The sequence below is a fragment of the Sipha flava genome, unplaced genomic scaffold, assembly GCF_003268045.1.
Source record: "Sipha flava isolate LNK unplaced genomic scaffold, YSA_version1 23_pilon_pilon, whole genome shotgun sequence".
In the NCBI taxonomy this organism is placed as follows: Eukaryota; Metazoa; Arthropoda; class Insecta; order Hemiptera; family Aphididae; genus Sipha; species Sipha flava.
This window is the reverse complement of record NW_020272884.1, coordinates 1,061,483-1,077,836: the sequence shown is the minus strand read 5'-3', so window position 1 is coordinate 1,077,836 and position 16,354 is coordinate 1,061,483. Positions and strand designations below refer to the sequence as shown.

General features: G+C 34.3%; 1 protein-coding gene across 2 annotated transcripts in view; it reads left to right on the top strand.

The window, feature by feature from the left end:
* The first annotated feature begins 5,141 nt into the window (after positions 1–5,141).
* The window catches only part of LOC112684014 (nucleolysin TIAR-like), a 373,865-nt gene continuing 362,652 nt past the window's right edge, over positions 5,142–16,354 (top strand). For both annotated transcript variants that reach the window (XM_025555307.1, XM_025555306.1), the window contains exon 1: positions 5,142–6,094. In XM_025555307.1, coding sequence (XP_025411092.1) covers positions 5,873–6,094 — 222 coding nt within the window. In that variant the 5' untranslated portion in view covers positions 5,142–5,872. The remainder of the gene's footprint in view (positions 6,095–16,354) is intronic.

Sequence of the window (16,354 nt, the reverse complement as noted above, 5' to 3'; positions counted from 1 at the left end):
TTTCGAATAGCAACCCGTAACGGGCGAATAACATTTGGCTGATAGTGTTGAATACTGACAGTGTTTGAAAACTGAGCGTCGATTTTCATTAAATTATATAAATGTAAATTATATTGCTCACGGAAATGCGCGTGGATGATAATACATGAGAGTGTTGATTTACTATAGCATTTGATATACATTAGTTAATAGAATAAGTTTTTATTGAATTACAAACAGGAAGAAAATGTTATCAGCTGTGTCCTGTATTCACCTTTTTGTTTCTGTACAATACAAAATCAATACTTTTAGTCGGGAGAAAACATAATCAAAACATACGGCTACGTCAAGACGTGTACGAACAAAAACTACCGGTGTCATTGTCATGAGATTCACACTGAAAAAGGATGCACCAGGGCGACCATATAACGACGTGCAACGTTTTGTTCCAGAAAACGGCAACATGCACCTATCGATATCCATCCTGGTCCGTAAATTTCTAATGGCTACTATTGTAGGTTAGGCCATTATTGCTATTATTTTATTTATTCACCATTTATTAGTACACAATAATTTCCCATTTTATTGCAATCAAGCTTTATTAGATTGTTTAGGCATTTCAGTGATAAGAAAGTAAAATAATTTGGTCGTGTACCACACTCGAAAAAAATGATTAAGTATATATTTCATGCCTATACCCTAAAACGATATATTTTGTCATATGCATGATTTATCGGTTCGAAACATACAGAACAAATGTTCTTCGCCAAACGTCGTACGAGAATATTTTCGGTTGGTCAATATAACAGCGTGTTTATTAATAATTATTTTGATATTTCAATATAAAATGATATTTTTTACCGAAAGGTGGTGTTTAACAAGTAGTTGTATCCAAACATAAATATAAGCCCGATGGCACATACGCAACTGTAACATAATTTACGGTAGCTTTTATACGTACATAAATGCGGTCGGTGCTTTTAAGATTGCGTCGATGGACCAGGAGGAAATCTGATGTCGTGAGCTAAACGGATTTAAAACGTATTACCATTCTTGTGCAGATAATTTATGTCTCATGAAACGCGCGCTACGGTGTCACATTTAAATAATTGCAAATAAAAAATTAAGTTACGGAGATTAAAATATTTATTCGAGGCAAAATATTTAAGTAGACCCAAAATCTTTTGTTTTTCATAATGTCGTTGAATTTGAGTTCATCGAAAGACCAATCGTTAAACTTTGACTTTCAATCATTTTGATTGTAAGAATTGGGTGAATCAAGTGAAGCTAGAGTTAATTAAAAATATACATGGTTTTTACTTTGAGGAAGAAAACAGAAACATGACACAAAAGGTTTTTAGTTCAATCCCGACAGTATTAAAGACCAAAAAAAAAAAATGTCTCACTAAGTGATTCATTGTGTTATTGAAGATGTATAAAAAGAAAAAAATGGAAAATGTAAAAAGTTGTATATGCAGATTGCGGTTTGCTCTTGATGTGATATTTTATCAAATTAATATTCCCTTAGGTATTTTGTTGTTCATTGCGTGGTTGGTAAAAGTATTTGAAATATTATTCTTTTAATTCTTTTCTTTTTTCTCGTATGTAGTTTGACTACGTTATATTTTATTCTTCGTGGTTGCAGTGGATTACTATGTACAATGATATAAAACAAAACCATCGTAAGAAAGAAGTTTGGATTACGGCCAATAAAAATGATGCCAAAATATATATAATACAATAAAATATATTATATACAATTCAAAAAAATATATTTTATAAATACAAACATACACACACATACCCGGGTATAAAATATATTTTATAATCTATTTTTTAATTTTATTGTTGTGTTTATATTAATTATTTGGCCTGAAGAAAAATGAATATTTTTAATTATTTTAAATATTGAGATTTTTTGTTCGATCATCATGAAATGTGATAATTTTTGAAGCTGCTGGTTCTAAAATGGAGTTAAGAACCAATAATATTTCAAATGCTTGAAATCACGAATAAACTGTAATAGCGTAGTACTTTAATGTGAGTATAACATTTATCAAATGTATTTTACAAACTCGTATTGTGTTATCAAATTCTGGATTTTTTATAGGACCAATGCAAATGTTTATAGTGAAGAATATTTTTAAAATTATTTTGTCTATAAATTTATGTTTTTTTAAACTAAGGATACTATAAAATCATCGTTCACTATTCTAATAAAACTTAGTAATGCCACGTTGTTTCTTTTATAACTGCATAGTTGTTAAAAATTATTTTAAATGGAAAAAAATGCTATTTGAAAGCTTTAACGTATATAGTAGGTTTGAAAATTATTCTCTCTTGTGCACGCGATTTACGTTAGATTCGGAATTTAAATAAAATGTAAAATATTCATTTGCTTTGCAATTTTAATACAAATAGAAAAACAATAATATTATAAATAATCGATACAACCAATCGAATAACTAATCTTAGATTTGTTCAATGTATAAATATAATCAATAAGATTCAATGATTTTACTATACTCTGAGTTTGCATAATTAAACTGATTTAATTCATGTCTTGTGATGATATTAGCATATTTACAACTTCCGTATCACGTATAACATTGCATAAAAAAAAACTGGGAAAATTCTGCTTACTGTCCTCAAAAAGATAATATTAATTCAAACTAATTGGTACCAATTTCATAATTTAGTGTCGATTCAATTTTGATTATTTTTACACATTATGAAATGTTAAAATGTATTTCCTCCTTTTTATTTTTTTTTATCATAGTTATTCTAATTTTATGTTTTTTTTTTATTTCGATTGATGGTAATTATTATTATTTCCTAAGTGAAGTAAAAGTATAACTTTTTTCCTAGTTTACCAGAGTTGAACTGTGCCATTCCTTAAGTATATACTGATGTAACTTAAGTATAATTAAAGATTTTAAATTTGCTATGACATTTTTTTCAATAAATATACACACCATTTAATGAATTATAAAGTTGATCGGTTTCGAAAAAAATACTAGGTAATATAAAGCAACACGTTGAAAAAAAAAATAACTTTTCGATTTTCCCATAAAATATTTCCGAAAAACAGATGAAACGAATAAAGTATTCCGAACTCCAATGTAGTAGTTATAAACCATCCGACGTTGTTTGGTGAAATGATTACGCTGTGAATTGTATAAGTCTTTTGTTAAAACATTTTGTTTTATGAAATGTTTTACTCTTTGAAACTAATGGATATATTTACTGCGTGTTGGGCCAATGATGTCCTCTATCGCATTCTTTGTCCGAGATTGAAGTAATGCCATTGAATACCAAAATACAGTATGGCAACTTTCTAAAGGGTTTTGTGAATGAACGTTATCTGAAGTCTTTAAAGTGAAATGCTTTTAAACCAAACATGATGTTAATTATTTTGAAATTTGATAAATGAAACGCTTTTCGTTTCTTTATAAAAATAATTAATTACATTATTACAAAGTTTCAAACACCTGAAAACGTTGTAATTACTACGAGAACATAATATAATTATATTAGTTTCGTTGAGTGGGTATCAATAATGATTATTATTATTTTTCGTTTTTAAATATTCGCAGTTTTGACTTCTACGGTAATTCACAAACGCTGGTCGGCAGATAGATACATAGCAACAAAAATTTATTTTAGCAAGTGATAGTCGTTTGTTACACCCACGTACAATAACTTTTGAAACAAATTAATTTTTTTAAAACTTACTTCAATTTAATTGTTAAACGCCAATTGAAATCATGCAAACGTAATCAACTTATACATTTTATCTTATTGCGTAATAGGTATGATATTGAACGAAATAATTAAGTTATTGAAATCCTACACGGCGTTCAAACTACATGTTCATACATGTATATTTTTGAATTTGTAAAATAATTAAGGAATACATTTTTATTTGGCAACATCATAGGTAATGATATTATGGCTATTCGTAAGTTTAAAACTAAAACTAAAGAAAACCATCGGTTAAAAGAATTTCAATCCGTTGGTGAACGTTAAACGCAGCATTCGACGAAATTGGTGTTTAGAAATGCGTATTCACGTTAAAATGTTTGAGTTGGTTCATATATGTGTAATAAAATAGTGTTGCACTAGTTGATGGAGCGTTTTAGATCCAAAAAAATGTCGATGATTACCAAAGGAACATATATTATTATAGTATTATAATTGTGAAATAACCACCTTAAAATCGTACATATTATAATCACCACTAGTGGGTTTATCATAGCTTATTAAACGCGGAGAATGGTCACCGCAATTTCATTAAATATACGCTGAAAAATTCGACTCAAGATTTGTAACAAAATTTGTTGAAACGCGATGTGTGTCTCACCGATGTCGAGCAGTACTCGAAATTGTTAAAAAGTCGAAATGATCGAGTTTCTACTACTTTCTTTCAAATTCGCAATTTTTCCTCGTTCCTCTGTCTCGACGTAGCGAGAAATCCAAGAAAACGATTTTTCAGAGGATCTTGGTGACAAGGAACTCACAGCGAAACAAAGTGGATTCACAACCCTTTCGGTCCGTGTAAGCCTCCGCGGCCCGGAATTAGTGCTGTATAACCTTACACCGCCGGTGCAATCGGTGATGGTGGCGTTTAAGCGAGTCGAGCACACACTCGCGCGCGTGTGGTAAGGGATCGGGGGCGCAGGATAAAAAGGTCCGTGGGCGCTCTCTGACGGGTCTGATCGGCGGCGGTGGTGGCAACGGCAACTGACACCCCCTTTGCGCGTTCCGACGGCGAGCGGTGGTAGTAGTCCTGCTCATTTTACCGAAGCGAAAACACGCTGTGCAATCTCCGCCGTCTCCGCCGCCGCCGCCGCCGACGACGCCGACGCCGCCGACGACGCCGGTACGCGCACAGTACACGCCGCCTGCCGTCAGTGTTATCACCGAAATACGACGCTGCCACGTGTCATCTGCACGCTGTCGTACCGAATTTTTCCACGCCGACATTTTTTTTTCCGTTTTTTTTATCCGCTCTCCGTTTTCGTTACCCTTGCACGTTAGACCACTCCCATCACCCGGGCCGCTCGTTTTTCCGGCGCGACATTTTCTTACGGTTTTTCTACGTTTTCGTCGGTCTCCGTTCCGTTGTACGGACCCCGCGGCCGCCACAATCACGTAAACAGTATTGCTACTGCCGCGAGACCGCGAGACCACATACAGTAGTCGTTCAGCCACGGACGGCATAACAACGTTGAAAGGGTCGTCGGAACGGTTCACCGGCGTCGTTACCAGTGGCGTCGCGTCTGTTAACGCGACTAACAGGAGGGCTCTGGTGGTCGGCTACCACGACCGCGGTATACAGCACGTGCTCGCTGCCGCCGCGGCCACCGGTTGCGACTTTTGTGACAACGGTACCGACGGCAGCAACAGCAACAGCCGCGCCCCAGCCGAAATAACAGCTGCCGCCGTCGTTGTCGATAACTTGACGGTTCAGCTGAAGCCGCCGCAGCCGTCACCCGTCTCGCAGTGCACTTGTTACGCGTCGTTCCCGCTGCCGCCGCCGCCGCAACCACCGCCGCCGCCACCGCCGGAGCACCATCAGCAGCAGCACCACCACCAGCCGAGGCAAACGGTCGGGCCCGTGCGCGTGCGCAGTAATTGCAGACTGGCCGTCAGGACGCTGTATCCGTACCCGTACCCGACGACCACGCCGCCGCAAACGTTCCAGCCGACCACCGCGGCGGTACGCCAGCACCACCACCACCTATATCAGCAGCACCACCCACAGCATCAACCCCATCACCAGCACCAGCTGGCCGCCGACAGCCTCTGCCACTGTCGCGTGGCCGCCGCGTTGGCCGTCAACCAGCACCAGCAGCAGCACCAACAGCAGCAACAGCTGTCGCACCAACAGATGCTATTCGTGCCATTCTCGATGCCGGCCAACTACGGCAATCACTTGGCGTGCCCAGCACCATCGTCGGCCGGTGCCGGTGGCGGATCGGCTGCCGCGGCCGCAGCCGCAGCCGCAGCCGCCGCGGCCGTGGCCACTCTTTCCAACAGCGGCAACCCGAACGTAGTCAGCCCGTCGGCCGCAGCGGCCATCGTCAACGGCAACGCAGCAGCTGGCCTCAAGGTACGTGTCCCGACCGATTTTCCGTTCGCTTTGTTCCGCTTACCCCCTCCCTCCTCGTCTCTCGGGCGCAACGTTCCGACAATCCTTTTTTCTTTGCCACGTCCTCCTTCATCGTCCTTCTTAGCCTGAACCCGCTCCAGCCACGCACTATTCATCCCCCCGTCAGCGTACGTCCACGTTGTCGTTTTTGTTTTTCCTGTCCGATCCGGTGTGGAACGTTGACCCTTTCTCCAAGGTGTACACTATGTAGCCATATGATTGCAGGCGCGATACCGTTCGAGGGAGTCGATCGCTTTTGCGCAACGATAAAAATCAATTATACGTCTGATCGACGGAAACGCGTCGTTGCTCTTATCTATATTTCGTTTCTCCTTCGGTCGGTACGATCAGGATTTGTCATTGAAGTTTTTTTTTTTTTATTTTTTTTTTAATTTTACTATTGATGTACGAGGTTACACCTGCGCATGGCTGTTGTACGGTACGCGTCTGACGACGTGTACACGTGTACGCAATACAAGACATTATGCAGCTTGTGACCGAAAGCTCACTTTTAAAATATGCCAGAGTACTGAAATCAGGGGACATTAGAGGTCTGGTAATAGGTTCAATGTTGACCGAGCTCGTAATTTGTTCGAAGACACAACCGATATTTGAGGAGTGTTCGTCATCATTCGCCACGATAAGAAACAAGCCGAGTGCACGAAAATACGGTTACAATAGATACAATTTATATATAACAATAGATAATAATTTTTACCGATTCGCTCGCACTAGTTATTGCATTTTTCGAAGTACTACATAAACAATACTACCAACTCAGGTATTCCGCAGAAAACGCATAGTCTGAATATTGCGCCCGTAAAAAGTAATTAAAATTAAGCCTGCTCATCCACTCCCCATTTCTGTTGGGTCTCCCGTCCCGTTATGTCAAATGTAGTCTGCGATCGTTTGCAAGCAGTTATTTTCATCGAACGGTCTCTCCCCACCATCTTTCGTACGTGCGTCGTCGGTAGTGAACACTGCGACGCAAACAACGACTAAGACTTCTACGAATGAGACTTCGATATTTTGTCGATACGCAGTACACTATCACGTGAAATCGACCCTTCTCCAAATTTCATTCAACGTAATGGTTTCAATTAATTATTTCATTAATTATTTTTTAGCCATTATAAATAACGGTACCAATAGGATTTAGTTTTAATACATTTATATTTTCTGGAAACAGGGGTGTTCAAACGGATTTCGGGTGGTTTTCATTCATTTTTGTTTTTCATTCACACTGCAGCCTTCGGCGAACCAAATAATTTCTTCTAATGCGTTTTCACTTCAAATGCTTTTAATTTATATTTACCATTGTACGGTATTATTATAACGAGCGGCTACATGATTCCATATGAATCGCTAAATACAGAAAGGAAACATGTCCAAGTTTTAAAAATTTTTATGAAACACAAAAAACTTAATGTATCTGAAAATAAATAAATTACAAATTGTACGTCATAGAATAATATAATTTAAAACATGGTATCATTTTTCGGGGTATCTTGATGATTTTAAAAAATTGTATAGTCGATCCACTCTCTTCGGTTGTTTTTTATCAATACAAAGTCACGATCACATAACAAAAACAAGTGTCCTCTTTGTGGAAAAAACTTTTTTTAATTTTTTAATTTCAACTAGAATCATAATCATTCTGAGTAATGCGTGGTTTTTGTTTTGTTCCGCACAATTGTCACGAAACGCATGCAAATTCATCAACATCATCACCAACAAAACTATTAATACAGTGCACCAAAAAATAGCATACATTATTTGGCGTTATTTTTACTATTGTGCCATGTTAAACATAACAAAATAAATTATTCATTTTTAAATTATGAATAACAAAAGTTTTGGCAGATAATTGACGATAATAATATACTTCTTGCACCGTTATTTTAGGTAAGTCATCTACAACAGCCATAAAATCAAAGCAAAAACCTAACACTTTTTTATTTTTTATTTTGTTGAGAAATCTTTATTGTTCTTTTAATATTATTATAACATTTTTTGCTTCTATTTTATGAACTAATAATTTCGTAGCACCTACTTTTTTTGCAACGTAACAATATATCTTTACCCATTAATTTTGTATTTAATTATTCCCATTTTAAACAAGCATCTTTGACTGAAGCCCCAACACTTAATGAAAAATTATTCATACAATTCTCCCAATAATATTGATATTTTATTTTCCCTTCTAGTTCTGGATAGATATTGCCTATAAACATTGTATGCATGGTTTTAAAATTTAATTTAGGGTCTAAATATTTCTTCAACCGTATTGGGTAATGAGTATCTTTAATTGAAAAACTTAGTATATATTCATGTATTTTTTGACAATACTCATATGGCATAATATTAGCATAAAACTAATATTTTTGCCAGCTGGGGTAATATTATATCCTAACAAATGAACCAGCCATCTAATTCTTACATATTTGAATACGCTGTCCATCTACTATTAAAAATACTGGACACTTAGATTTCGGTTTTTCTTTTCCTTCTTCTGTTTCTATTCGTTTTCGTTTTCTTGTAATTTATTTCTATTGTTCGTTCAAGATGAAGGTCTTGTTCATTTTTAGAATGCAGCTCATAAAATATTTTCATTATATCTTCAAATTTTTCTTGTTGAATGTCTTTTAGACATATTTTAAGTAGTTTTAAATATAAAAAAAAAATGTAAAAATATAAAATGTACTAGTTATTAATAGCGAACAAAACCAACTAAGTATGATATAATTACCATTTCTTAAGGATTACTGAAGGATCATTCTTTGCAGCTACTATTTTTCCAATCGAATTTGTATGTTCTTTCCCTTCAATTTTTACTTGCTTAATAATATTTCTTTTATATTTATCATTGTTAGAAATACCTTTTTTTTTTCTTTTGAGAGGAGTAATACACTCGTTATCTAAACTCATATTTTATAGTTGTACGCGTTATGAACGTTTATACACGTACAAAATTGTGCAAAATCAAATTTATAAATAGAAAAATATTTCTTGTCGTACAATAAAGTGATTTCAAATAGTTTAGTTCTGATAATACGATTACTAAAGTATAATTTTGATGCAAAAAAAGTCTCATAATATCCAGGACAAGTACGTTTTCTACAACTTACGAAAATTATTTTAACGAAGATCTATTTTATAAAAACTATGTGCACAAAACCATGTATTTATCAATATTCAATTTGATTATGTTATAAAGAGATTTTTGTAAAATATTGGATATGTGCCCATTCTGCGTTCATCGATTCGTATAACATCATAATAACTCGTTTAATAAACGTGAACCATCATTTCACCATTATATATCTGCTATGTTTTCCGAGTTATTTTTCACAGCTAATGAGGTGCATCGCGTATATTATCGTACACATTTGGTGTGACGCATTTCGAGACACTGATTGCTCGCGACAGCGTACATAATAAACGACAGCCGAGTTTCCGAAACCGGCCAGCTCGCATAATTATTATTACGATATCTTTTCGAAAATTAAATCGGAGTGGAAAATCATACATTCACTCAATGCAAAGAAAACAACGAATATTAATTTGTTCATCCAAATAGCATGTTCGTGGTTTCTGGTTTGACCATACGTCAAATTAAATACAACTATATGGAGGGGTTGATAGTTTGGAACAACAACGGTGCGTGGTACCCCGCGTTATTAGTACGACGTTCTCTTACGGTTGTCGGAATATTACTTTTTCCTCCCTTTTTTTATTCCACCTCCGCCAAGTTCTTTACGTACACGTACATAAATTATTGAAATCAAAGCGAACTACTGTTTGAACTAACATTTTCAATGTTTGTACAACTATATTATACACCGAGGTTAAGGAAAACGTGAAGGCCACAGCGGATTTATTCATATAGTCGATGTTTTCGTGGAGGGTTTTTCCAGAAAACTGCAGCCACGGCGGCGGCCATCACTATCGTCCGAGGATTATAAAAGCCGAAAGAAGCGAAAAAATAAATAAAATAAAAAACACACCCATACCTTTTCTTCACAGCCCGAGTTTTAAAGAAACCGACTTCCAGGGGATTTATTATAAATCCACTAGATTTTTTTTTCGGAAACCGTTCGTGTTGTTACAACAAAGCCACTGCGCGCACACACCACGCACTACCCGGAAACTTCTTTGGAGATTAGTGTGTACGGGTAAACGTGGTGGTACACGCATTGTGAAAAAAGTGCGATACACGTTTTTAATTAAATGATCAGTTCTAGTCTCCTGCTGGAGGTTTTGTTTTATCCCAAAACGAGTCGAATATAATATTATGTGACCACATATGGTTATTCAAAAGCTTATCGCAGTCAAACGAAGCTGAACGGTCGTGTACGTTCGCGCCGACGAAAAGTTGTTTTCGGTATAATTACGACTTTAGATCGTGTAAATATCGTAATTCGCATAGTCTATGTATTCAGGTGTACAATGTAACACGCAAAGAATATGGTACAATATTATTTCGAGTCACGTATAATTTCATTCACCGGGGGTTACATTTGTTGAGAATTCACTAAGTTTCCTATACGTGCGTGTAGATCATTAGAAACACAATTTATTATCGATGTACAACATTACCGTAGATAAAACCGGTGTATACGAGTACGTTGTTGTAAGCTTATCCGGTGAAACTGCAGCGAACGGATTTGGAGTGTATCTTACTCGACGTGAAGGAAATCGAAATTGTGTGGTCCTTATAGGAACGGATTTACTCAAGTCCCAGTTCGGCAGCGTACAACTCACAGTATTATCACATTATAAAACACTTAAAAAATTACCAAATGTAACGTATGCAAACGTGTTAAACCATCAAAGTGATTCCATATTACGACGTGCGTAAAAAGTTAAAAGTCACTCCTGACTATTCTCTCAAGTACTGCATGAGTGCAAAAACGTTTTATTGCGTACGCGTGTGCATTGTGTATATTCGTACACGTGTTTCTTTAATCCTGTTCCAGGCGGTGGGTCTCGGCCAAGACTCAGTATCGCACAAACGCCGGATGGATTAATTGGAAAAACACTACTGTTATCCGACCCGATCTTACACCCCGTCCACCGTGATCCAGTACGCTTATTTTCCTTTTCGTAACATCACTAATTCTCTCTATTTCGATTTTAACACAAAAACGAATATTGTTTAATGGGATCCCGTCGGGCGGATTAGCGCAACTAACGACCAAATAAACGATACGTGGACGAGCTCCGCCGAATGCTGATTGAAATTTAATTAATTTTTTATTATCTGCTCGCGAAACGTAAGGTTTTTTTTTCAACCAAACTAGTGAGTTGAAAACGAAAAAACTATAACGAAGGTATCGAGAATGATTTGTTGTTATCTTGCCGTTGTTCAAGTCTCAACAGACGTACCAATTTAAATATGATGTACGATTTATAACATTAATTTTTATTTTTATCTCGTATATGTGGTTTTATTATATCATTAAGTCTACCAAAGTTATCGATTCATAACGACCACGGGATCAATGCGATGAAGTATATTCGAATAACGTATTGGCGTTTTACTTTGTGACTAAAAATTCGATTACCAATTATTATTATATGGTTGTTACGTGAACAACTGATTGAAAAAGCTGTTTGTTGCCATATTTATCATATATATATATATATATAGTGTGTGGGCTTGATAGGTTTGACATATTTTTTACTTGGGTTCCATATAGCCTGCTGCCAGATTCAATCATCTCGGTTTGTACTAGAATATTTTTCAACGGTGAGTTATTCTCAATAAACGTTCACGATAAATTATTAAGTTTCGAAATATATTTGAAGCCTGATTGAACAGTATGCTGTTCATCTTACAGTGGTTTGATATATAATTTTTAATGATTTTAATTTTTACCACACACAAGGAAGAGGTAATGGGTGGTTTTAAACTTACAGTCCCTCCTCCCACCAATCCTTATTTTAATTTTTTCTTTATAATAATAATTAAATTTACAGCTTATAACTTCCCTCTACTAAAAAGAATCTAATCCGGACACGTCCAAAACCACGAAAACGTCTAAAAATACGAGTTCTCAAATCACATATTTTAATTACGCTTATTTATCTATATACACGTACGTGCATGGGTAATATATTGTAGTTAGGCTTTTTAAAATATAATTTTGTTTTGGTGAAAATTTCTATAGAAGTTTATACCATGATAGTAATAATAATATATTTGTCCTATTATCATCGTAAAGAAGTTTTACTTGTCCATGAATAAAAATAATAAGGTCTTGCAAAGCTGTGATTACCAGGGAAGTACAGAAGCATAATTTGCATAATAGTCATTGCGCCCTTAAAAAAAGTCCATACCTACACGGTGAATGTCAAACGGAGCTTTACGACGTGTCTTCTACGGCTGAGTGAACCAAAAATCTGGTCGGTCGATTTACATGTCAGAGAAAACTTATACCATAAAAAAAAAAATCTTCATGAAAAAATTCTTTGTTTGTGTCCAAACTTATTCTATAATATACTAGTCTATATAGCTGCAAAATTTCTGCGTCCTGTTTATAGAATTTTATTTATAGCATTTTGAATAATATTTAATACCATACTTATCATAATCACTCAAATACCATATCAATATATGTACCTATGCATGTATAATATTACATAATGATGAATATATTTTATAAAACAAAAAACCTTCCATTTTGCTTATTCGTTATAATTATTGTTATTCTGAAAAATAAAAATAATAAAACCACCAACATGGATATTGTACATAATGGTATAACAGTGTCAGTAAACGTAACCATGAAGAAATCATTATAATCTCTATGAACCCTACGATATTCTATAGTCACCGACACTTATATTGTTCTCTAATTATATTAATTAACCACTTAAAGTGATTAAAAATACCGGGAACGGAACAATCGATGACATTTTCCTAGCTTATTATGTTCGGATTTTTGGTTCCAATGATCAGAAATAGTTATTAAAATAAGAGACAGATATGACCACATGCGCACATTGTATGTGAATTCAGGGGATGCTGGAATAATTTAAAATACACAGGTCCGTGGGGGGTTTTGGCCCCCATACCCTCTAATACTATAATTAACTACGTTGCCATAATTTTTAATTTTTATTAATAAATATCTAAAAGTAATTATATTATAAGTTATAATAATATATTATTATTAATAATACATTAAACAAGAATTAATTTCCTATTTGATGATGCAAATTTTTCCAATATAATTTTCCCATCTATTTTATTGGTAAGAATCTCTCTCAATGCTAAGCGTAGAAAACTTAATAAATCTTTCTTGGCCTATATTAGTGCGTAACCAATTTTTAAATATACGCATTGCTGAAAAGGAGCGTTCACACGTTGAAGAAGAAATTGGAATTTTCATTACCACTTGAATTAGTTTATAAACATTTGGAAACAAACTTTTATTACATTGATATTTCAAGTTTTCAAATTCAAAGTTGGCTGGTAGACTATTCTTTAAGACAAGCATTTTTGCAGATAAACTAACTGTCGATATATTCAAAATAACCTGATATATTAAAAATATGAACTAATATATAAAATGTAAATAGTAATGAATCAAATCGTTTGTATGGTTGGTAATAATATTTGTCATTCCGCATACAATTCTGGGTAGCCCACTAATCAAATATTACTAAAAACCAAGTAATAATCAATGTTATAAATGGAACATAACTTCGTAGCCAACCGTAAACCGTAGATAATATAAAAATATAAAGTGAGATAATATAATTTTCTATTATATTTTGATTGCTGTTTATAGTTTAATAGTTAGACAAAAACTGAAACAGTAAAACGTGCAATTATACAATTATACTGTTTTAATCGTGTATTCGTTAACTATATTATATAATATTGTCTATAGTGGAAAAAAAAATGTCGAACCCAATAAACCACAATAATTTACAAGTTATTGATGATATACTGAAATAAATATTCCAAGAAACTGGGGGTGCTAATTTTAAATAAGGGGGTGCTAAGCACCCCCGAGCATCCCCCTATGTGCGCCTGTAGATACGACTATAGTTTATATGTATACGTTTGGATACATTTTGAATTGTGTTACAGACACGTGCTTTGCTACGTTGAACAATTTAAACCACCTTATGTCGGTCTTCATGTCAAAAAAAGAAGTGCAAATCAATGTATTTTTTTGAGAAAACTTAACTATTAATGTATTGTACTGACATGTTCCATTTTTGATTGTATTGAAAAATTAAAAATAATTACAAAACACATTGCTTTTCGTTATGTTGTACCTGAGCTTCAAGTCACTCCTTATAATAGTCAGGTTCGTCCGAGAGTGTTTTGACTGCTTTAATCGAAAATCACATTGATAACAGCAAATGTAGTTGGTAAACATATTAAAGCGTGAGGTTCGTCATTTTATTATAAATTTGCCTAGATTAACTATAGTCATATCTGTTTCTGATGTATATAACTATATTTGATTAAGCTGTAATAAGTAATAATAAACAATAAGTGTTTGAAAATGTATAGCAAATAAACATTTTATTGTCATATTCAGTTTCTTTTGATAACTATAAGTGTTTGATTCTTATGATCAGATACCGCTACAAGTGATAACCATGTTGTACCATATTAATGTGTAAATGCACTACGGAAGATAATTGTAAATTTATTATTATAAAAATGTATAAGAACTTCGTGAACCAATAGAATATAAGAATTAATACATATTTTAAAAACATTTTACCAATATTTTTCTTGAGGTATTTAAGACCGTGAAAAAAAAATTATCACTTATTGGAAAAATAAAAAACTATCAAGTGTAAATTTAATATATATGTACAATGTACATGTACATTGTACATGTATACATTCACGCGTTTAACAGACGATATAAGTTTTTCAGAAGTTTCATATCTCATTCTGAAGCACATACGATGCAGTAGTACTTTTAATATCGATGTACATAACAATATGACATCTAAATACTTATATTAATATACAAATCAATCTACAAGTATTATTATATTAATGTAAAAATGTGCCATTTCGGTTGTTATTATTTTATTCACACCGGTAAAAGTTAAGCCACACAACTAAATACACTATGTTCATCATTTATTCCTTTTTTTTTTTTGTGTACACACCGTTTTATAATTCATGTTTATAAATATTGAAGAATATTATCATATATTATCATCGAATAAAAAGTTTACTATCTGCATTATATACTTAGTACTATAAATATATAATACACATAATAAAAATTAATAATATATAATACATACAATATACTTATTAATTCCTTTAAACGTATCTTATGAAGCTCTTTCTACGGTATACGTTAGTAAAAAAACTACAGCGGCAGCATTTGATTGTCGAAACTTTACGTTTTCAAATCGTAAGTTACCTATAGTTATTTAATAAATCACAGTTTCATAGCGAGGTATACTATTTACACATGTGTTAAAAATATACAGCTCTTAGAAATGAATAGCATTAAAACGTTAACTGTTCATATGAAGGGTGATTATTGTAGTACCGTACTTCTCAAAAACAACGTTATATTGCGTATAATATCATATGCGTACACGTATGCGTGGACGCACGCTTAACATAAGCTGATAAACCTTTATTTAGTCGGATGACACGAGTAAAGTGCTTGTATACAAAACGGATATTAAAATAATATCGTGTTTATCGAGAATAATGTGGTGCGTTGGGAACAACAGTATATAAAATTGGAGTATAATATTTAGTTTTCCAGTAAGTTTCGCATACTGCAGTGAACGAGGTTTAGCGTAAACATTTATATATATACATGTTATAGTGTTTTGCGACGACCGAAAATCGCGAGTGAAACAGTCGAATATATTATGTACTCACAACCGGCATTTTCCATAATGGTCTTTTCGACGGTCTCCAGACCCGAATGGTATATATAAGTGCTGAAGGCGGCGGTGGTGGCGGCGACTAGATTTATGTCCGTTTTTGAGTAAAATTTATTTCCATCGTCGACTCATTAGAAAAAGCCGTAATGAGGGCGTTGCAGTCCATTAACAAAAGAAGTGCTTTTAAAGAGGACTCCGCCGGAACGGTATTTAGCCGACCGTCCGGCACAACGATGATAGTGCAAGTGTACTACTAAGACGATGACAATAACGATGATAATAATAATAATAATAATAATAATAATAATAATAATAATAATAATA